General features: G+C 46.0%; 1 protein-coding gene across 2 annotated transcripts in view; it reads right to left on the bottom strand.

Moving 5' to 3' along the window:
- Window positions 1–17,299: 17,299 nt before the first annotated feature.
- Window positions 17,300–23,976, bottom strand: part of sptbn1 (spectrin, beta, non-erythrocytic 1) — a 300,080-nt gene continuing 293,403 nt past the window's right edge. For both annotated transcript variants that reach the window (XM_069931435.1, XM_069931436.1), the window contains 2 exons: window positions 18,895–18,937; window positions 17,300–18,630 (listed from right to left, as the gene is read on the bottom strand). In XM_069931435.1, coding sequence (XP_069787536.1) covers window positions 18,427–18,630; window positions 18,895–18,937 — 247 coding nt within the window. In that variant the 3' untranslated portion in view covers window positions 17,300–18,426. The remainder of the gene's footprint in view (window positions 18,631–18,894; window positions 18,938–23,976) is intronic.

Genomic DNA, 23,976 nt, shown 5'->3' with positions numbered 1-23,976 from the left:
TTTCCTATAAATATATTTTGGGTAATGTAATGGATTTGGAACAGGGTTACACACACACACACACCCATATAATACATTCAGAAGTGAGGTAATCTTTTGGAGTCGTGATGTCTGCAAGCCAGAGTTATGAGGTTTCCGAGAAACTGGAGCTGGAAACTTAGATTCCAATAAAGTTGCATGGTTTCCAGGAATTTAGACTGATCTCATTGATCACGTAACTATATACTGAAGGCAGAGACATTTTCATCAGAAGAAGACTGAGAAACACATGACCTCCTGGAAAGATAGGACTTGTATTATCCTTATCATGGGAGATACACAACATAAGTGGCTTTTAAATAAGTAAGACCACTTCTGACTACTTCTAAGAAGTAGTTTCCAAATCCTTGTTCTTATTTACAGAAGGAACACCCAGTGCATTTTGAAAAGAAACTGCTCTTTTAAAAGAAGCAGCCTCATTTGTGCCCAAAAGTGGTCACTCCTGTTTGAAGAATAACTTTCTGAAAGACAGCTCATCAAGAGACTTGTGAATTTAAAGAGATGCAAAAAAATATAATATTTAAAAGTTCTTCATAATTACTTCTGAACTGCAATTTAAATGGATTTTGAAGTGGTGGTGCTGAGTGTCATGGGTGGGGGGGGTTAGTGGTAGTGGTGGCACTGAGTAGAGAGTCAGTGGCGGGGCGGCGGGGGCGGCGGCGCCTGTGCGGGGGCGGCGGCGCCTGTGCGGGGGCGGCGGCGCCTGTGCGGGGGCGGCGGCGCCTGTGCGGGGGCGGCGGCGCCTGTGCGGGGGCGGCGGCGCCTGTGCGGGGGCGGCGGCGCCTGTGCGGGGGCGGCGGCGCCTGTGCGGGGGCGGCGGCGCCTGTGCGGGGGCGGCGGCGCCTGTGCGGGGGCGGCGGCGCCTGTGCGGGGGCGGCGGCGCCTGTGCGGGGGCGGCGGCGCCTGTGCGGGGGCGGCGGCGCCTGTGCGGGGGCGGCGGCGCCTGTGCGGGGGCGGCGGCGCCTGTGCGGGGGCGGCGGCGCCTGTGCGGGGGCGGCGGCGCCTGTGCGGGGGCGGCGGCGCCTGTGCGGGGGCGGCGGCGCCTGTGCGGGGGCGGCGGCGCCTGTGCGGGGGCGGCGGCGCCTGTGCGGGGGCGGCGGCGCCTGTGCGGGGGCGGCGGCGCCTGTGCGGGGGCGGCGGCGCCTGTGCGGGGGCGGCGGCGCCTGTGCGGGGGCGGCGGCGCCTGTGCGGGGGCGGCGGCGCCTGTGCGGGGGCGGCGGCGCCTGTGCGGGGGCGGCGGCGCCTGTGCGGGGGCGGCGGCGCCTGTGCGGGGGCGGCGGCGCCTGTGCGGGGGCGGCGGCGCCTGTGCGGGGGCGGCGGCGCCTGTGCGGGGGCGGCGGCGCCTGTGCGGGGGCGGCGGCGCCTGTGCGGGGGCGGCGGCGCCTGTGCGGGGGCGGCGGCGCCTGTGCGGGGGCGGCGGCGCCTGTGCGGGGGCGGCGGCGCCTGTGCGGGGGCGGCGGCGCCTGTGCGGGGGCGGCGGCGCCTGTGCGGGGGCGGCGGCGCCTGTGCGGGGGCGGCGGCGCCTGTGCGGGGGCGGCGGCGCCTGTGCGGGGGCGGCGGCGCCTGTGCGGGGGCGGCGGCGCCTGTGCGGGGGCGGCGGCGCCTGTGCGGGGGCGGCGGCGCCTGTGCGGGGGCGGCGGCGCCTGTGCGGGGGCGGCGGCGCCTGTGCGGGGGCGGCGGCGCTGAATGTAGAGGGATAGTAGTGATGTACACCAGTACAACATGGCAGCCAGCAAGATCAGCTCTTGCAAGGATGTCTTTTCACCATTTATTTCGCTCACTACTTCCACCCTGAATCTGACCAGAAAATTACTGCACTGGCTTCTTCATTAAACTTTGCAGCAGACTGAATAATTACAAGACCGAAGGTTCAAAATGCCCCCTTTTCTCTAACTGCCCCCTTTTCTCTAACTGCCCCCTGATCACCCACTTTTCCCTCACCACCCTCTTGGATTTTTCCACCGGCCACAGTGGGGCAGCAGCGCTCACTTTGAGAATCACCATCCTGGATGGATTGGGTGTAAATTTAGCCTGTTATTTTTCCACAGGAAGGCTTAGGTCTTTTGTGCCAGAAGCTATGAGGTGGGAGATTTTTGAGTCTCTTCACATCCTGGTAGAAGAGCATCAATCAAACTAGTTATGGAATGTTTTACCTGGCCTCATGTTAAACAGAATGTTGGATCATGGGCAAGGACCTGCTTGCCATGTCAATGCTCTAAAGTCTCCAGACACACAAAATCCAAGTTGAGGGATTTTGTTGTTCTGGATTCTCACTTCCAGAATGTGCACCTAGACTTGGTAGGCTCACTTCCACCATCTTAGGGGATATAGTTAACTGCTCACTTATGAAGACCAGACTACCAGATGGCAGGAGGCCATTCCTATCACTGACATCTCTGTGGATACTTTCGTGGATCGTTTGATTCCATCTTTCTGTGTGTCATTCACTATTACAACAGATCAAGAATCTCAGTTTTAATCAGTATTGTTCTGAGCTCTTACTGATCTTCTGGGCACTACCTGTATTTGCACTACCATCCCCAAGCCAATGGCCTCCTTGAGTGTTTTCATGGACAATGTGGAATGAATGTTTGCCTATGGTTCTCCTTGGCGTGCGTACTAGTGCCGTATATTAGCGTCATAACTAATATATGGTACTACATTAACCTTGCCAGATGAGTTTGTGAATCCAAGTCCAAGTACAACACTCTATTACCTGGCTAGTTATGCTGATTGTCTTCAGGAAAACATGAGATTACTCCAATTTACTCTTATGTAGCAGGTGTCAACTGCAGTGTATGAGCTGAATGATTTACACTGTTTACTCATGTTCCTCTGGCATGATGCTGTTTGCAAACCAGCCCATTTACGATGGTCCTTTTCAGTCTCACAATGCTACCCAAAGACTTTTGTGATTGACAGGAATGGAAAAGTCGACACGGTTTACATTGACAGGTTGAAGCCTCCTTATATTGATGGTCCATATTCTGCATAGGAGTCACAGGACCAATTGCACCCTTGCCAGTTGGGCCGTGCATCACCTGTGCAAGGTTGGCTGAATTGTCAATACTCCGGACTGTTACGTAGCAGGACAGTTCCAATCAGTCGCCTCGTTGCATGGTCCGGAGGCTGGTCATCAGTAACGGTGTTGACCGCCACTGATGATGTAAGTGATGCCACGCACGGGGGTAATAATGCGGATGTATTGGTGTGTTCAGCGTCAATATATGGATGATGAATCTCAGTTGCAGAAGGAGGAGGAGGAGTGAGAGTGTCAGGATCACCCGTGTGGCAGTGAGCCAATGAGAAGGTCAGAGGAGTTTAGCTGGGTGGTATTTGGGGAATTGAATAATGTAATATCGTGTATAGTGAATAATAACAGGAAGTCGACTTCATGGTGAAACTAGTGAGTGTATTCTTAATTTGTTTGTAAGTTGTGGTAAATTAGTGCCATTACAAAGTATTCTCTTTGCATGGGAAGGCTAGATTTATCATAAATCATGTAACATTACATCTGTTTTGGAACCCCTCCTTTAATTTTGTATAAATGATCTGGAAAAAGAAGAGGAATGGGTCAATAAGTTTGTAGTTGATATGAAGGTTGGAGGTGTGGACATTGCTGAAGTTTGTCATAGATTACAACAGAATATAGACAGGTTGCACAGTTGAGTGAAAAAGTGACACCAGGAGTTCAATCCCGATATGTGTGAATTGTTACATTTCGGAAGGTCAAACCTGAAGGCAGAGTACATGGTTAATGGTAGGATACTTAACGGTGGGGAAGAAAAGAGGGACCTTAGGGTTCAAATTCATAGATCTCTCAAGGTGACCATGCAGGTGATAGGATAGTTAAGAAGGTCTATGATATGCTGAACTTCATTAGTCAGAGAATTGAGTTCAGGAGTTATAAGTTAATGTTGCAGCTCTACAAACAGTACAGGCCCTTCAATCCATGATGTGTTGATCTAAATGTACCTGACCACAAAAAAATCTAAACCTCCCCACTTCATAACCCACTATTTTTCTGTTTAAGTGTCTCTTAAATATCCCCATTGTTCCAGCTTCCACCAACACCCCTAGCAAAGGTTCCCAGGCACCCACAACAGTCTATGTAGTAAAAAGAAAGTTGCCTGATGTCTCCCCTAAACTTTTCTTCCCTCACTTCTTTGCAGAAATGTTCTCTGGTGTTTCCTACTCCCATCTTGGGGAAAAAGCTGATGGCTGTCTACCTTATCTATGCCTTTCAGAATCTTGTAGACCTCTATTAACTGATCTCTCATCCTTCTTCGTACCAAAGAGAAAAGCCCAAGCTCTGCTAACCTACCTTCATAAGACACATTTTCCAATCCAGGCAACATTCTGGTGAATCTCCTCAGCACCTCTTTGTGGCTTCTACATCCTTTTTGTAATGAGAGATTTGTAGAGTTGCAACATTGTGCAGATCATGTGTGCAGACAGAATGGAAATGTTCCACTAATCATTAAAGAAGAATCCTTTCACACAGCTAGTTAGGATCTGGAATGTACTGTCAGGTTAGTAAAGGAGGGAGATTCATTTGTACTATCCAAAAGGAAATGTTTCCACAAAGGAGTTAGAAAGGTCAAGGTAAAATCAGATGCCATGACAAAAGCAAATCAGAATTAAAAGCAGTTGATAGATTTGTCCACTTTAAATGAAGAGCTGCAAATGCTAAATCTAGACCGAGACATCATCAATTTAAAAAAAAGTCCTAATTGTACACGGAGGAAAAGAACCAGAGAACGCAAACAAAAATGTACTTCTTGACCCACAAAATGACAGGCAGAATTGGCACTCATACAAGTTCCCGTAACAACATTATTGAGAGGAAGCAATCTTCTTTATGAGAGATAGAGTTATGCCAAATAGAGTAGCATTGTGTCAGATGAGAAATGCTTGAAAAAAATCAATGTATGTGTTGAAGGCTACCTTCCCCTATGTCGATAACGTCACCATTGAAAGACTATGACGCCAACCTCCAGAGCTTCTCCACACGGCGAGAGCCCTGAACCTCATTTATAACTCTGACAAATGCATGTTCAGGACTAAACGGCTGGCTATCCTTGGCTACGTAGTGGAGAATGTCATCATCGGCCCCGATACCAATAGCATGTGTCCCCTGTTAGAGCTCCCCATTCCCAGGACTCCAAAGGTTTTAGGAGATGCCTGGGGTTTTTCTCATATTAACCTCAGTGGATCCCTCAATACACTGATAAGGTTCGCCCTCTCTTAAAAGCCACTAATTTCCCCCTCTTGGCGGAAGCTAAAACAGTTTTTAACTACCTGCAGAATCACCTTGCGAAAGCCTCCATGCACGCGGTGGACGAGAATGTACCTTTCCAAGTGGAAAGCGATGCTTCGGACGTAGCCCTGGCTGCTATCCTCAATCAGGCAGGCAGGCCAGTTGCATTTTTTTTTCTAAGCCGTGAGGCACTGGAGACGCTACTACCTGACTGGTAGAAAATTTGTGCTCCTCACTGGTGGAACATGGTATGTTTCCCATTGAGCTGGACAGGCTGGCCTGCCTTAGGAACCAGTAGCCCCTCTCCCAAAACCCCTAATAAAGGCTGAGAGCCCTAGTCTCTTCCCCCATACATGCCCTTGGACTTCAGCCAGCAGCATGCAATTTGGATCGTTAGATCAATAAAGACTCTGGCCCTTACTTCGTGTCTGTGAGTGGTCATTGATCGCACTACAATTTATTGATCTAAAATGTTCAGTAACATGGACAAGACAAGACAATTCAGTTGGAGAAGTTGGAGATCAACCCCAAAGACCTCTGTGAAATTCAGCATGTGGCTACACTGCTTAAAGACCTACATGATGCGCCATGAAATCTCAGCAGACGGAGATGAGTATGACCTACTATTTGCAGTGGTAGGCCATCAAGCGTACCAACTGATCTGCCCTGTATGGGGTATGAAGAGGCGATGGCCCTGCTTCGGCAATAATATGGAGTGCCAAGGAATGCCATGTACACGCGCTTCCAGCTTAGCTCCCGACGCCAAGGCCCGGGTGAGTCAGTCGACGAGTTTGTGCAGGCCATGCGGGAGCTGGGATGAGACTGTAGGCGCCGGGACGTGATAGCAATGGAGTACGAGGAGGAACTCATAGATGACGGGCTGGTCGCTGGATTCTGCTCCCAACACATCTGCAAATGACTTCTGGAGAAGGGTGTTCAATCTTTACAGGAGGTCGTGCAGATGACCTGGGCCATGAAGATGGCTTAAAACACACATGTCAAACTCTGGCCCATGGGCCAAATTTGGCCCGCGATATAATTATATTTGACATGCAAGATAATTTCAAAAATGTATTAGAGGTGGCCCGCCCTGCAGCGAGAGCTGATGCTGTTTTTTGGTAATGTCACCCCCACCATCCTCCCCCTTCATTGCACATCCTTCCCCACCCCCTAACTATCCCCTCCCCCCTAAAACCACCCCCCTTAAAAGATGGCCAGAATATTCTCAAAAAGGAATCCAGAATGGTAAAGTTCCACAAACCTTCTGCTGGGAATCCTAACAACACCCGGGCATCAGATCCACGGGACGCGGAGAGAGCAAGAGTGTTGCAGGTTGACCGTGCAAACTTTGAGAACGGGGAAAACAAAATTGTAACACGAGAAGTCTGTCGATGTCATCAGCCGGCAAGCCAGTTGGAAGACTCCCAGCACAACCAGTCACTTCTCCCACCTGTCGAGTGGTGCGGTGGATTGGCGAGCGCCTGTGATTGCCTGTCAGCGCGACGGACATGGCAGGCTTCGCACGGCCCCCGCTGTTCCGCAAAGTCTGATCGGCAGTGCGCTGGGCCTGAGTGGGTGGGTAAGCAGGGGTGGGCAGAGGGTGTAGGTGAGGAGTAATGGGCAGGGGAAGTTATGGTGGTGCGAGGGGCAGTTAGAGGGAGGATTGAGTAGAAGGAGGGGTGGATAGGGAAGAGGTAAAAGGGGAGGGGCAGGGCGAGTAGGGGAGGGGTGATTAGAGGGTGAGAGATGGGTAGAGGGAGGAACAGGTTGAGGGGAGAGGCATTAGAGGGGCGTGTATAGGATGGGGTGGGTAGAGGCAGAGCGAGTGGAGTGAGGGGTGAGTAGAGGTCGAGTAAAGGACTGGTCAGGTAGAGGGTTGGTGGGTCGAGGGTGAACAGAGGCCTAGAGCCTGAGGAGTGAGCAGGAAATGCTGAGTCCTGATACAGGCCAAAATGGACACAGCCTGTGAATGCTGACTACATCTCCACAGGGACCAAATAGGTTTCCCTCAGGTCAAGCAAAGGGTGAACTGGAGGTACCTACTCCTGACCTCTAACATTATCCTCCTAAAGTTATATCCTAAAGTTTAACATTACATATGTTGAAAGAAGAGAAAACATGCAGATGTTGTTGAAAATTTTCAATAAATATTTAGTTCAGCCCTCGACTTAGTCCAAGTTTTTAATTTTGGCCCTCCGTGAATTTGAGTTTGACACCCCTGGCTTAAAAGAACACAGGGGTCTATGCCGTGGGCCACGTGGCTCCCAGATATGCAGAATGGGTGGTGTCATCTTGGGATTTGGGGCCCCTGCCCCTGACAGCCGCCACAACGGCTGAGGACACAAGGAGCAAATACTGTGGCCAGAGCAATCATCCCCGAAAGTACTGCTCTGCACTTAGCATGACTTGCTCAAACTGCTGGCTGAAAGGGCACTGCGCAAGGGTATGCCTGTCTAAGCCCCCTGCAAGAAGCGCCGCATGTGGCCCGCGATCCGTGCCACCATTGTAGCTCGAGTAGCTCCAGTTGTCACTTATGGTTGCAGAGAACCGAACCTACTGGCCCACGTCACAACAAAGAAGTACAACATTTCACTTCTAGGCACCACAGCGTGTGATCCATGGGGGTGGCCATACTCGTGATCTCCTGGGCGGTCATCTTGGCGGCTGCCGACTTAATGACATGGCAGCAGTGGGTCAGACAATGAACTGACGTTAGCCTCAATCATCGTAAACCAGAATCAACCACAGCAGCTGGGACATTCCATGATGGACATAGAGGTAAATGGTCACATCACAGGTTGCCTGTTCGACACGGAGAGCACTGAGAGTTTCATAACCCGTGCACAGCCTGACCATGTTCCTGTGAAGTTCTGGGTAGCACTAGCCTGCCTCTGAGTCCCTCTCGACAGAATCTGTGGGAAATGCTACATGAACCTAACCATGGGGGGGGGGGAACGTAATACAAAAATTTGAAAATGTTGGTGATGCCCCATCTCTGCGCCACTGTCATTTTAGGATTGGATTTCCAGTACCAGTTAAAAGGGGTGCTGATGCAGTTTGATGGGCCCCATCACCCGCACACAGTCAGGAACGACCAATTCCGGGAAGTCCTGCCCCCCTTTTTGGAGAGGGCCAATCACACACCTGGAGGTGGGGCAGCACTACCCACTTTCACCCTATCCACCCTACAGGACCCTGCCCCTCCACTGTTACAGAACCTCACCCCAGGCTGTTGGCCGGTGGCCACTAAGAGTAGATGGTACAGCCAGCAGGACAGGGGATTCATTGTCCGAGGTGAAATAGTTGCTGAGGGAGGGCATAATAGAGCTCAGTAATAGTCCATGGAGGGCACAGGTCCTGGTGGTAAAGGGGGCAGTCAAACCATCATCTGGTTCACCCTATTGAACACCTAACCTCTGCCCCAAATTGATGACATGGTGAATGAGATCTCAAAATACAGAGTCTTTTTGGCCATAGATCTCAGGTCAGCGTACCATCAAATCCCTATCCACCCAAAGGACCGGCCCTACCCAAGATTTGAGTCCAATGGTAGACTGTACCAATTCTTTCGGGTCCCTTTCGGCCTCACAAATGGAATGTTGGTGTTCCAAAGGGAAATGGACCACATGGGTCAAAAGCCACTTACCCATACTTGGATAATGTCACCATATGCGACCATGACCAGAAAGAACGACGACAACCTGCGGAGGTTCCTGGCCACTGCAAAAGACCTCAACCTAACATACAACCAAAAGAAGTGTGTGTTCAGCATGGAGTGGATGGCGATCCTGGGGTACATGTTGGAGCATGGTATGATTGACCCTGTCCCTGAGCGAATGTGCCCCCTCCTAGAGTTACCTCTACCACAGAACCCCAAGGCTTTAAAAAGGTGCCTTTTAGTATTATGCACAATGGGTCCCTAACTATGCTGACAAGGCCCAATCCCTGGTGAAAATCATGACCTTTCTCCTGTCAGCAGAGGCCCGTAAGGCCTTTGAGACCGTCGGGGACAAGGTTGCCAAGGCAGGAATGCACGCCATCGATGAGTTGGCCCCATTCCAAGTGGAGAGTGATGCTTCTGACTTTGTCCTGGCCACCAAACTGAACTTTGCGCACCCTGCAGGGCCCTGAACGCAGGCACTCTGCTGTGGAGAAGACGATACAGGCGAGAGTGGTAGCACTGGAGGAATTATTTGGCCGGCAGGCCATTCACCCTGTTGATGGACCAGAGAGTCATTGCCTTTATGTTTAATAACAAACAGTGTGGCAAAATTAAGAATGGCAAGATCACGCAGTGGAGAATTGAGCTGTCCACCTATAATTATGAGATCTTGAACCGGCCAGGTAAGCTCAACGAGCCCCCCGACACACTGTCCAGAGGAACCTGTGCCAGGGTCCAAGTAGATCACCTGCACGCCTTCCATGATAGCCTCTGCCACCCATGAGGGTCTGTAACCTTCCCTACTCAGAGGAGGAAGTCAGAGAGCTGACACACAATTTCCTGGTCTGTGTGGAATGCAAGCCACAGTTTTACGGGCCAGAGAAAGCCCACCTCATCAAAGACTCAGTATATTCTTCAAGGGGCCCCAGCCATCCACAAACCAGAACAGCTATTTCATGAACATTGTGGATGAATACTCACGCTTCTCATTCGTCATTCCCTGCCCAGACATGACCACAGCCACAGCCATTAAAGCCCTCTGAACCATATTTACTCTGTCTGGGTACCCCACATAAGTGCATAGCAACCAGGGTTCAGCGTTCCTGAGTGAGGAACTGCGACGTTACTTCCTCTCCAGGGGCATAGCAACAAGTAGAACCACCAGCTATAACCCCTGTGGGAATGGCCAGGTAGTGAGAGGAAAAGGCAGCATTTGGAGAGCAGTCCTGTTGGCCCTAAAGGTGAGAGGGATGAATGTATCCCAGAAGCAAGGGGTACTTCCAGAAGTGCTGCATGCTGCCAGATCCCTACTCTGTACGGCTACGAATGCAACGGCCCATGAAAGATTGTTCTCCTTCTCAGCGACATGAACCACGCTGCCGATCTGGCTGACAGCCTCTGGGCCGGTTGGTGCTCCTCCCGAAGCACATTAGAACCCACAAGATGGACCCACTGGTGGAGGAAGTGCACTTCCTGTATGTGAACCCCCAGTATGCGCTGGTAAGGTACCCCAGACAGATGGGATGACAGTGTCCATTTGGGACCTGGTGCAAGTGGGAATCCCAGCTTGGGAGGTGCACCCTATAGCCTTGAGCAGCAACCAGCCAGCCCCAGGGACCACCTGAGTTGAAGACCTAGAGATCCCATACCCAGCATGGCTCCCTGAATGTTTCTATGGAGGGTTCCCTCCCCAGTTACTAAATAACGACCCCCCAACTCCCACGGACCTGGGAGACATGGACACGGTTCAGCCTTCCAACAGCCAGCCCAGTGATCATGCCATTGGGCTGCTGGAGCAAAAGGCACAGTCAAGAGGACTGCAGAAGTCCCAATGACAGATAAAACCATCGGAGAGACTAAACCTGTGAACATTACTGTGCAACTCATGGATTGTAAAGATAGTGCCCCACATCACCCTGCTGGACTCTATCTAAAAAGGAAGGGTGAATGTGTTCGAACACTGACGTTCCCCACTGAACTGGGCAGGCTGGCCAACCTGCGGAACCAGTAGCCCCTCCCCCTAAGACCCCTAATGAAGGCCAAGAGCCCTAGTCTTCTCCCCCATACCTGCCCTTGGACTTGAGCCAGCAGCATGTTGAGATATGCTTGGATCTTTAGATCAGTAAAGCCTTTGGCCCTTACTTCATGTCTGAGTGGTCACTGATTTCTCAACACTCACTGACCAGCCCCTTTACATTAAATAATGTCGAGGAGCAAAATCAAACATGATAAAATTGCTTGGTGGAGGATCGAGCTCTCCACCTACAATTATGACCTTGCCCATTGGCCAGGAGCCCTTAATGACCCTCCAGATGCCTTATCCAGAGGAAGCTGTGCCTCTGGACACACTGGCCAACTGCAGTCTCTGCCCAATGAGCAATGCCATCCAGGGATTACCCGCATGACTCATATTGTCAAGGTGTGCAATCTACCCTACTCCATGAAAGATGTCAGGGAAATGACCAGGTGTTGCCAGGTTTGTGCAGAGTGCAAGCTGCACTTCTACAGTCCTCCCAAAGGCACACCTGATCAAGTTATCAAGGCCCTTCGAACAGCTGTGTCAATTTTAAGGGACCTCTCCCCTCCACGAAGGGGAAAACCTTCCTCTCCATCATTGATGAGTACTCCTGCTTCCTGTTCACCATTCCATGTCCAGACACGTCCACTTCATCAGTCATAAAGGCCCTAGATTCTATTTTCGCCCTGTTCAGGTATCCCAGCTATATTCATAGCGACCGGGGCTCATCTTTTATGAGTGACGAGCTACGTTGGGACCTGCTGGTGAAGGGCATCGCATTCAGCAGGACTACTAGTTACAACCCCCAGGGGAACTGAAAAAGAGAATGCCACAGTCTGGAAGACTGTCAAACTGGCCCTGAAGTCAAAAGGCCTTCCAGAATCATGCTGGCAGGAAGTCCTTCCAATGGCACCCCATTCCATCCGGTCACTACAATGTATCGTGACCAATGCTACTCCTCACGAGATCCTATTCAATATCGAAAGGTCAGCATTGAAACCTACATTCTGAACATGGCTCATCACTCAGTCCAGTCCTTTTTAGGAAGCACATGAGGAGAAGCAAGACCAACCCTCTGGTGGAAAGGGTGAAACTGCTCCACGCCAATCCCACATACCCAGATGACAGAGAGGACACAATCTCCATCAGTGATCTGGTACCTGCCAGAACAGAGGGTCAGTTGCCTCAAGTGCCCTGCGAGCCACAGAGCTCACCAGTCAGGGCTTCAGGGGATCCAGTTCAGGAGGAAATTGCATCCCCCTCCACCGTTGAGCCAGAGACCCAACCCACCTCTCCTCCTTCACAAGGCACCAGGAAATCCAAAGAGTCCAAAGTGCTAAGATGCTCCACCAGGATCTCCAGACCCCTAAACCGCTTAAATCTGTAAATCTATAATTTTGAGATCTTGTACCGGCCAGGTAAGCTCAACGAGCCCCCTGACGCACTGTCCAGAGGAACCTGGACTTACATCTGATTCCATGTTCTCTATCTTCATTCACAGACCTAAATTCTGCAGGAAGGGGTGAATGCAGTGAACTGGGATTCACTGGTCGTGTGTTGTGCTGATGGCTGGCTCTGTCTCCATCTGCATACATATGACCCTGGTTTCCTGCCTAAACCCAGAACCCTTCTGAAGATTAATGTGAGACCCTACACCCAGTTATAAGTTAATAAAAGTGTTTGTTCTCCCTCCAGTTGTGAGAGCTTTTATTCACACTACATATGGTGATAAAAAGCAGAAAACCATGTAAGGATTTGATACAGTAGGAATAGCAATAACATGGCTTGAAAATGGTTAACATCAATCTTTCAATAGATAAGTCAAGATGGCAAACAATTTCTTCATGAGATAGCAGAATGTTAGGTATTAACATGAGTACAATTTTTAATATCTTGAATAAATAAATAAAATGGCAATTTAACAAGTAATTATTGAACAACAGTATTATATTCAAATACATTCTGAGTACAATTTACTTTGTATTCAAGCATACCAAGGGTGATGAACAAGATTGATGAGCTACAAACAGAAAGCCATTTACAAATTTGATGACAGTAACATGGATTGAATAGACTGGATTGTATGCTTAAGATTTCACAAAGTATTTGGAAAAGAAATGGCAGATAGAATTTAATCATGTGAAGGAACACCCTAAGGGTTTCTACAGTTATAGTAAGAGCAAAGGATAGTAAGGGACAAAATTGGACTCCTTAAAGATCAGTGGTCGGCTTTGTATGGGGCCAAAAGAGATGGGGGAGAACGTAAATGTTTTTTTTTCAATCAGTATTCACTCAGGAAACTGGCGCAGAGTAATGGAAAGTAAGGAAGACAAGCAGTGAAGTCATGGAACCTCTACAGATTAAAGAGGAGGTGCTTGCTGTTGTAAAGCAAATAAGGGGAGATAGGTCCCCAGGGCCTGACAAAATATTCCTTCGAACATTGTTGGAGGTTGGTGTAGAAATTGCATGGGGTTTGGCAGAATTATTAAAAATGTCCTTAGCCACGGTCTAAAAAATTGGGAGGGTATGGATTGCATGGATGGTGAAAAACTCTCCCTCATAAGGGAGGCATCTAAAATCAAAGGGCTTATTTTAAGGTGAGATGGTTAGAAAGGATTTGAGGGTGGTGATTACAGGTACTCTCATGAGGACTGCTAAAAGTCAGCATGGGAAATAGTTTCACAAAATTGATGTTTTTGAAGATGTGGCCAAGAAGATTGAGGGCAAGGTGGAAGATTTGTCTACAAGGCCTTTGACAAGATTCCCCACGATAGGCTAGTCTGGAAGGTCAAGCCACATGGGATCAAGGGTGAGCTGTTTCATTTGATACGTAGTTGGTGTGATGATGGGAGACAGAGTATGATAGGGTGGGTTGCGACACACATTGATACAGAGTTGGCTTGATGATGGGAGACAGAGCGTGATAGTGGTGAGTTGCGACACACATTGATACAGAGTTAGTGCGATGATGGGAGACAGAGCGTGATAGTGGTGAGTTGTGACACACATTGATACAGTGTTGGCGTGATGATGGGAGACAGAGCGTGATAGTGGTGGGTTGTGACACAGATTAGAAGCCCTATGACCAGTGGAATGCCACAGAGATCAGTGCTGGGCCCACATTTGTTTGTCATCCATATCAACAACTTGGACAGCGAAGAGGTTAGCATGAGAAGTTTGCAGATGATACCAAAACTGATGGTACAGTAGATAGTGAAGATCAAGATTACAACAGAATCTAGGTGCACTAGGAAAATGGTGGAGGGATGATACATGAAATGCAACTTGAACAACCAAGAAGTACTTGCACTTTGGTAGATTAAACCATCACAGGACATAGGCAGGAAATGTTGGGGAGCTACAAGAAAGACATTGTTCAACTGGAAAGGGTGCAGAAAGTACTAATGAAAACATTGCTGGACCAGTAGGCTTGAATTATAAAGAGATGCTGAGAGTCTGGAACTTTTCTCTTGAAAGTGTAGGAGGCTGAAGTTTATTGAATCACGAGGGGCACAGATAAGGTAAATAGTCAAAGATTCTCCTCCAGTGTAAGGGAATCTAAAGCTAAAGACATAGATTTAAGGTGAGCAGGTAAAAATTTAAAAGGAGCTAAGAGGCACATTTTCAACATAAACAACCCATATGCCAAAAGTGCTCTGTGATTGGTAAGGGATTGCTTAAGGTGGGATGGGAGTGGGAAGGGAAGGTTGAGAATCACTGCTCCAGACCCAAATGTTACCAAAATATTTTGCTTGAGAAAAATTGTCATTGGCTCATTTCCTTTGGACTTATGGAACCGTGCACATAACGAGTCAATCAGGTATGATTAAAACATACCAAACTTTTTCTTTCCACTCTCATACCACCTTAAGCAACCCCTTACTAATCACAGAGCACCCACGGCATAATTGCTAAAGGTGAAATGTGAGTTTTGGGGGGCAGTTTGAAAACCACTGGTTTAGCAGATCTGGTATGGGTATAGTCAACATGGCTTTATGCATGATAGGTTATATTTAACCAATTTTAGTTTTTTGAGGTTACCAGGAAAGTTGAAGGATAAGGTCCCACAAGAGGTTAGTCAAGAAGATTCAGTCACTTGGTGTCAATGGTGAGATTGGATTGGATATTAGCTTGATGGGAGCAGCCAGAGTGGTAGGGAATGATTGCTTCCTCTGAGTCGAGGCCGTTGACTAGTTGAATGCCTCAGTGCTGGGCTTACTAATGTTTGTCACCTAGATGATAACGTGATAAATTGGATCAGCAAGTTTGCAGATGATACAAATAATGGAGGTGTCTTGAAAATGTGAAGTGTTGCACTTTGGAAAGATAAACCAAGGTAGGATATTGAAAATGGTAGGGCATTGAGGAGTGCGGGAGAACAGAGGGATCTGGGAATCCAGATGTAGGATTTCTTGAAAGTGGCATTGCAGGTAGATAGGGTTGGAAAGAGAGCTTTTGGCACATGGGCCTTCGTATATCCCTGTATTCAGTACAGGAATTGGGATGTTTATCGAGAAATAGTACGAGACATTGGTGAGCCGAATTTAGAGTATTGCATGTAGTTTTGGTTACATAACTACAGGAAAGATATCAACAAGATTGAAAGGCCACAGGTACAGTCGGCCAATGGGTGTGCGCAAACAGATAAATATATGCATACAGTGGTTTACCATACAAGGATGTTGCAGGGTCTTGAATATCTGAGTTACAAGGAAAGGGTTAAACAAGTTATGCTTTATTCCCTGAGTGCAGAATGAGGGGAGATTTGATAGGGGTATACATATTGTAAATGCAGCACAGAGGTTAAGCGAGATAAAGAGGATATGGGTTAAGGATGAAAGAGGAAAAGTTTACATGGTTTTTTTTTTACAGCCTTTTCCTGCCAGTTAAATCTTGCTGCCCAATTACACCCAAATGATCTACAATCCTGTATATTTTGCAGGGTGGGAGGAAACCTGGGAAAAACCCACACAGACATGGGGAGAACACAAACTTCAAAATTTAAAGGGAACATTCAGGGGAATTTCTTCACGGAGGGAGTGGTGGGAATGTGGAACAAGCTACCAACTGAATTGGTAAATATAGGTTCAATTTTTACATTTAAGAAAAAATTGGATACGAACATGGACAGGGGTGGTATGGAGGGATATAGTCCAGGTGCAAGCCAGTGGGATAAGACAGAAAAATAGTTTGGCACAGAACAGAAGGGTCAAAGGACCTGTTTTATGCGCTGTTGTGTTCTATGGTGTTGGGCTGAAGGGTATGTTTCTATGCTGTATAACTATGAATAACATTTAAACAATATAAAGAGCACTTGAACTGGCAAAACATAGAAGGGTGGTTAAATGGATTAGTGTAGCTAGGTTGGCATGGACATGGTGGGCAGGACAGCCTGGTTCTATGCCCGATTACTTTTTTTAATGGGGCCAGTGATACAGCAATACAGTTTACAGTATTGATCAAAAAAAAGGCATCGTCCTGTGGAGAGTAGAGATAGAATCGATTTGGTAAGAGATGCAAAGATCAAAGGGTATGTATGACCTCTGTAGAATAGCATAGTCCCTCAAATAAAGGGAAAGGAGCTGATCCACAAAGAAATCAAACCTTTACAAGAACTGTAGAATGGTGATATTGGAGGCAAATATGTACATTTTGAATTTTTTTTTTTGACAACTTAGTAGAAGTCTATTTTGGCCCTTGAGACCCGTGCCACCCAATTATACCAAATTAATCTACACTCCGTATATTTAAGGGTGGGAGGAAACTGGAGAACCCAGGGAAAACATACAAACTCTTTTTGGACAGCACCAGAATTGAGCATGGATTCCTGGTGCTGTAATCGTGACAAAAGAAGCAGTACCTTTTTTTTTAAATTCAATACTTTTGCTGCCCAATATGTTCTCTGGGTCCTTCTAATGCCATCCCAACCACCAACCCATTCACTTCCTTAATGATCTTCTCAATGAAAAGAGAAGCCTGAATCTACAGCACGTATAATCTTGGGGATTGTGTAGGGTAAAGTATCCAATCTCCCTCTTCAAAGAGCCAAGCCAAAAGCTGGTCCACACACTGTAGATGGGCATCTGGAGGTATTGGCCGTCCTAAGATTTGTGCAGTTAACAAGTCATTTGGTATTTATTGTACAAGTGAGATAACAAGGATTTATTGAGCTGCAAAATTGAAACATTGGCTGCATGCAAATTGAACCACTAACATCAACATTTCCACTCTGCACCTAATCAGTTTCAAATGGGAAACTTTACCACTAAGAACTTGGTTGTTATCAAGCAAGTAATCATTCCTATAATTTACACACACTGCATTTAGCTCAAACAAAAGGTTTATTGAAACTTATACAAGAATACCCATGGCACAATAAGTTTTAAAAGCATTTAATGACATCGCACATTTTTTTAATGGATAGGATAAGAGTCTACAGGTGCAATCCCATATGACTGAAAACCTGTACGACATGATTACAGGCTCAGTCTTTGTAGGGAATCATTCCTATTATGTATCCTGATTGTGCAGTGAGATGACATTTTCATTACAATAGTTACAGGGACAGAAATACACACTATGTATCAAATAGTAAGGTAATGTAGCAAAATTATAACACGCAGTGCTTTAGCCAACAAGCAAATAACCATTTCAGTAACATTACTTTTTCAAAGAATGAATCCCCACTTCAACACTTAACATCAATGCCTGGAAAGGTTTTAATATACACCTAAGGTTTTATATTTGTACTAGAATTATTTGAAACATACAGTATAATGCAACTGAGCAACAAAAAGAAATATTGTTAAAATTACAGATTATTTAAAAGTGAATCAGTATACTAATTCATTCTTATATACCAACATTCTTTAATCACGCTTGCTGCACAAGACCCAACAGTTTTTGTTAATATTTGCTGGCAGGCTAACTTCATTTTTTTTATTAAAATGCAAAATAATGCATATTTGCTTTCTGTATAGCAAAGATGATATATTTTATTAAATAAATGCAAATGGAAGTTTCTACTAGTCAAGACTCAGCACAGCCACTTTAATAAATGGAATTTGACAAGTATTTTGGATCTTTTTTAAATACACATTCCATGTGCAAAAATAAGTTTTGAAAGCACTGCTGCCTTGCATTCCAGTTACACATGGAAAATGGATGTAGATTGATTTACTTCCAAGACAGCCTCACAGAATTGAGGAGAGATTTAGATATTTGGACCCTAAACTACATACAAATCATCAATAACAGATCCTCTTGTTTTTAAATGAAAGCTGCCCAATGTACCTTGCATTCTAAAGATTTGCAACTCTGATTTTAAACTCTTGGTAAATTAAAAATGATTCGCTTGAGGACATCAGGAACAGAGTATTATCTATTGGTTTTAAATGCTCATGCTGGAGTTTTGTTGGAAATATATGAAAAGCAAACTATTGAGTTGGTCTACTTCTTCTTGCCAAATAGACTAAACCTCTTCTCTTTGTCTTTCTCCCGTCTTCCAGGGCTGGATTCACCGGTCAGCACCACACTTGCTGGCAGGGTTTGGGCACGGCTAGCTGCTGGAGTACTCTGGCTACTTGGAGGTGCCTCGCTCTTGTCAGTAACCACAGCAGAAGTGATTGCTTGAATCCAGCTGTTCATCTCCTCCTATTTAATTACAAATTCAGTTATAATGAAATAAAATGCTTTCTTGGTAAATTTACTATGCGGAGAAATATACTTAATGCAGTATTGCCCAAGAATTACTTTTTAAAAAAACTTTAAAAAGTACAGTTCATAAAACACAGTTTAATAAATACAAAAATAATTGCTTGTGTTAAGTTTACGAAGGAGGTAAAACTGGTTACTGGGTACATCAAAATACATACAACGTAATGCCTTGTTATATTTGCAATAAAATTAGAAACTTACATCATCTTTGGCTTGGAAGAGATATTCGTTGCCATCACTCAACCTGTTTTAAACACAATTTGTATGCATTTGTTACCAAATAAAATGTAACACCAAACTTTTAGGATTGACTGCCACGACCCCTGTACAAACATGTACAAGGCTGCTTGAGTGAGATACCAGAGCGCCAATTGCCATATGCAGATCTATACAACAGCAGTATAATTTTAACTGTAATACAAAAGAAAAATCTATATTTTTGATATCCATTAAAAAGAAATAAGAAATTTATATACCTGGATTTAAATATCTTTAACTTATGAAATATCCATTAAAAAAAATTATGACCAAGTCACAGAAAAGGTAACACCTGATCAAAAGTAGATTTTTAGGATTATTTCAAACAAAATAGAGGTTAAACAAAAAGATGAACGGAAGAGTTTGAGAGAAGAAATTCACTTTGAGGCCTTGGCAGCTGAACACAATAATGCAGGAGGCAGGAACAAATAAATACAGAATGCTGGAAAAAGTTGTAGAAATAGAACAGCTGGATGAACAATTTTAAAAATTGAAGCATTGTCTAAGGATCAATCTGCAGAAACCAACTATTGAGTTGGTAAAGGGTTAAAGGGTGAAACATGATTTGTAGAAGGGAAGCAGACAGGTCTATGTATAATATTGTCACAGATGAGGGTTTCAACAGCAAACAATTTAGGCAGTGTGTGGCTGGGCAATGTTATGGAGGCAGAAAGAGGTGGTCTTAATGAAGGTTTAATTGGGTTTACAAAAACTCAGCAGGGTCAAATACTAAAACTTTAAAGTGGTGAGTTGATCTTTAACACTTCCTATTCCAAGGGAAGCAGTGGAGTGGCGCAGGGCACCAGAAAACAGGGACAACAACCCCCCAGCCATGATTGTATTGAATGATGGAGTAGGCTCGAAGAATTGAATGCAGTGGTTTAAAACTTTTTATTTCCACTCACATACCACCTTAAGTTATCTCAATGCCAGAGGTGCTCTGTGATTTATAAGGGATTACTTAAAGTGGTATGTGAGTGGGAAAAAAAGGTTGAGAACCACTGCTCCAGATCCAAATGTTATTGAAAAATTTTGTGAGAAAAATTGTCATTGCCCCATTTCCTTTGGAGCTTTGAAACTGTGCACATAATGAGTCAATTAGGTATGATTAAAACAGTGGTTTTTAAACTTTTTCTTTCCACTCACATATCACCTTAAGTAATCCCTTACTAATAGAACCATAGAAAACTAGAGCACAGAAAGAAATCAGGCCTATCGGCCCTTATAGTCTGTGCCAAAATATCATTCCTCTAGTCCAGGGGTGTCAAACTCAAATTCACGGAGGGCCAAAATTAAAAACTTGGACTAAGTCGAGGGCCGAACTAAATATTTATTGAAAATTTTCAACAACATCTGCATGTTTTCTCTTCTTTCAACATATGTAATGTTAAACTTTAGGATATAACTTTAGGAGGATAATGTTACAGGTCATGAGTAGGTAGCTCAAGTTCACCCTTTGCTTGACCTGAGGGAAACCTATTTGGTCCCTGTGGAGATGTAGTCAGCATTCACAGGCTGTGTCCATTTTGGCCTGCATCAGGACTCAGCATTTCCTGCTCACTCCTCAGGCTCTAGGCCTCTATTCACCATCAACCCACCATCCCTCTACCTGACCAGTCCTTTACCCAACCTCTAGTCACCCCTCACTCCACTCGCTCTGCCTCTACCCACCCCATCCTATACACACCCCTCTACTGCCTCTCCCCTCAACCTGTTCCTCCCTCTACCCGTCTCTCACCCTCTAATCACCCCTCCCCTACTTGCCCTGCCCCTTCCCTTTTACCTCTTCCCTATCCACCCGTCCTTCTACTCATCCCTCCCTCTAACTGCCCCTCGCACCACCATAACGTCCCCTGCCCATTACTCCTCACCTACACCCTCTGCCCATCCCTGCTTACCCACCCACTCAGGCCCAGCGCGCTGCCAATCAGCCTTTGCGGAACAGCGGGGGCCGTGCGCAGCCTGCCATGTCCGTCGCGGTGACAGGCAATCACAGGCGCTCGCCAATCTGCCGCACCGGTCGACAGGTGGGAGAAGTGACTGGTTGTGCGGGGAGCCTTCCAACTGGCTTGCTGGCTGATGACATTGACAGACTTCTCGTGTTACAATTTTGTTTTCCCCGTTCTCAAAGTTTGCACGGTCAACCTGCAACACTCTTGCTCCCTCCGCGTCCCGTGGATCTGATGCCCGGGTGTTGTTAGGATTCCCAGCAGAAGGTTTGTGGAACTTTACCATTCTGGATTCCTTTTTGAGAATATTCTGGCCATCTTTTAAGGGGGGTGGTTTTAGGGGGGAGGGGATAGTTAGGGGGTGGGGAAGGATGTGCAATGAAGGGGGAGGTTGGTGGGGGTGACATTACCAAAAAACATCGGCTCTCGCTGCAGGGCGGGCCACCTCTAATACATTTTTGAAATTATCTTGTGGGCCAAATATAATTATATCGCGGGCCAAATTTGGCCCGCGGGCCAGAGTTTGACATGTGTGCTCTAGTCCCACTGACCTGCACCCATACCATAACCCTCCAGACCACTCCTATCCATGTATCTAATTTATTCTTAAAACACAAGAGTGAGCCCACATTTACGTCAGACGGCAACCCATTTCAAACTCCCACCACTCTGTAGAATTTATCCTAATGTTCTCCCTAAACCTTTCACCTAAAGTCATGTCCTCTTGTATTTATCTGTCCCTTTTAAGTGGAAAGAGCCACCTTGCATTTACTCTGTCTATTCTCCTCATAATTTTGTAAACCTCTATCAAATCTCCCCTCATTCTTGTACGCTCTAAGGAATAAAGTCCTAACCAACTCCTGAAGACCCGGCAACATCCAATAAATCTTCTCTGCACTCTTTTTATCTTATTGATATCCTTCCTATAGTTTGGCAACCAGAACTGCACATAATACTCCAAATTTGGCCTCACCGATGTCTTATACAACCTCACTATAACATCCCAACTCCTGTACTCAATACTTGGATTTATAAAGGCCAAGATACCAAAAGCTTTCTTAACAACCCTGTCTACATGTGACACCCTTTCAGGGAATTATGTATCTAATATTCCCGGATCCCTTTGTTCCTGTGCACTTCTCAGTGCCCTACCATTTACTATGTACCTTTTACCTTGGTTAGTCCTTCCAAAATGCAATACCTCTCACTTGTCTGCATTAAATTTCATCTGCCATTTTCTGGCCTATTTTTTCCAGTTGGACCAGATCCCTCTGCAAGCTTTGAAAGCCTTCCTTACTGTCCACAACACCTCCAATCTTAGTGTCAGCAGCAAACTTGCTGATCCAATTTCTCACATTATCAACCAGATCATTGATATAGACAATAAAATCAGAGCACCTATGGCATAGGGGTTACTGAAGGTGGTATGTGAGGGGAAAGAAAAACTTTGAAAACAACTGTTCTAACGTATAGTTGAACGTCATTAGTGCATGCATGAGACAATGTTGTATTTCTAAGTGATATTGATGAGCAAAGCATGTGGATGAAAAATGAAAAGGGGAAAGAGAAGTCATAAAGACTTCAATTCAATTAAAAAATGAATGAAACCAAACAAAGGCAGTAGCAGTCGGCATTGAAGTATGAGAGAGCAGTGAACAGTGTTAAAGGATGAGATATGAGGAGAATAAAGTATATTCCTGACAATGAAAAATGTCATCTGTCATGAGAAGAAATACTTCAGTACCCTGATGGAACCAAAGCAAAAATCTAAGTGTTTTAAACAGAATTGTAAACTTAGATTTGGAATCAGAAAAAACATTCAGTCTTAGGAGGTTGGAGACTGGGCATTAATTTCTATGCAAGTGTAGTCAAGGGTCAGTTTTTTTTGAGGAGTTTTGATAACAGATTTGAAGATGGGACAAAAAGTTCATGCCCACAGATAACATCCAGAACAGGATCAAAAAGAGAAATGCCAAATGTCAGATAGGAATAAAGTCAACTGTATGCAGGACTATTGAAGATAGCAGGACGAGAAATGGGAAAGAATCTAGAAAAAAAAATCCTTAAATAAGGGAAAATAAAATGCTTGGGCAAATTAGGCCAAATGGGCTATGGGAATAAAGGAAGCAAACAGGTAAATGAATTAAAAGTCTTATTTTCTGTGTCAATAAAGTTAATTAAAGGCAAGATTATCAAAATTATGATAGAGAAATTGGAAATAGTTTTTGCATTTGAATAATCCTGAAGAATTAGTATTGGTACAAAAAGAAAACTATATAACCCTTCATGGTCCAGAGGCTAGATGATTGGGAATTTAAATGTATAGTAGTAAGATAGAGTTAGATGAACTCCGGATCGTTCAGGAGGCTGAGGGGGATGATTGATAGTCATTAGAGAGTCGCAATCACTCTAAGGAGGAGGGTGGCAGTCAGGAGATGGAAAGGGAACAGGCAGTCAGTGCAGAACAGACCTGTGACCCTTCCCCTCAAAAACAGAGGGAATAACCTACCAGGCACAAGCCACAGCAGTCAGTCTCTGCACAGAGTCTGGTCATGTGGCTAAGAAGGAAAGGGAGGAGAAGAGGCAAGCTGTAGTGATAGAGGATTCCATTGTTAGGGGATAGATAAGAGGTTCTATGGAAGAGATCAAGATTCCTGGATAGTATGTTGCCTCCCTGGTGCCAGGGTCAGAAATATCCCAGCTTGAGTTCATGGCATTCTCAGGAGGGAATGCCAGATGTCATAGTCCATGTGGGGACCAATGACATGATAGGAAGGGTGAAGAGGTCCTACAAAGAGAGTTCAGGAAGTTTGGCGCAAAGTTGAAAGACTCACCTGATATCAGTAGTAGGTCAACGGAACAATAGGAGGTACCCTCCAATCCTCTGGTACCTCACTGGAGGCCAAGGACATTTTAAATACATCTGCCAGGGGCCCTGCAATTTCTGCACCAGCTTCCCTCAAGATCCAAGGGAATACCTTGTCAGCCCCTTTATTCACGTTAAGATAGCAAGTACCACCTCCTCTTTAATCTGTGTAGGTTCTATGACCTCACTGTTTGTTTTTCCTTACTTTCC

Source organism: Narcine bancroftii, chromosome 4 (genome assembly GCF_036971445.1).
Source record: "Narcine bancroftii isolate sNarBan1 chromosome 4, sNarBan1.hap1, whole genome shotgun sequence".
Classification (NCBI taxonomy): Eukaryota; Metazoa; Chordata; class Chondrichthyes; order Torpediniformes; family Narcinidae; genus Narcine; species Narcine bancroftii.
The sequence above is the reverse complement of the archived record's forward strand: the minus strand, read 5'-3'. Positions and strand labels throughout refer to the sequence as shown.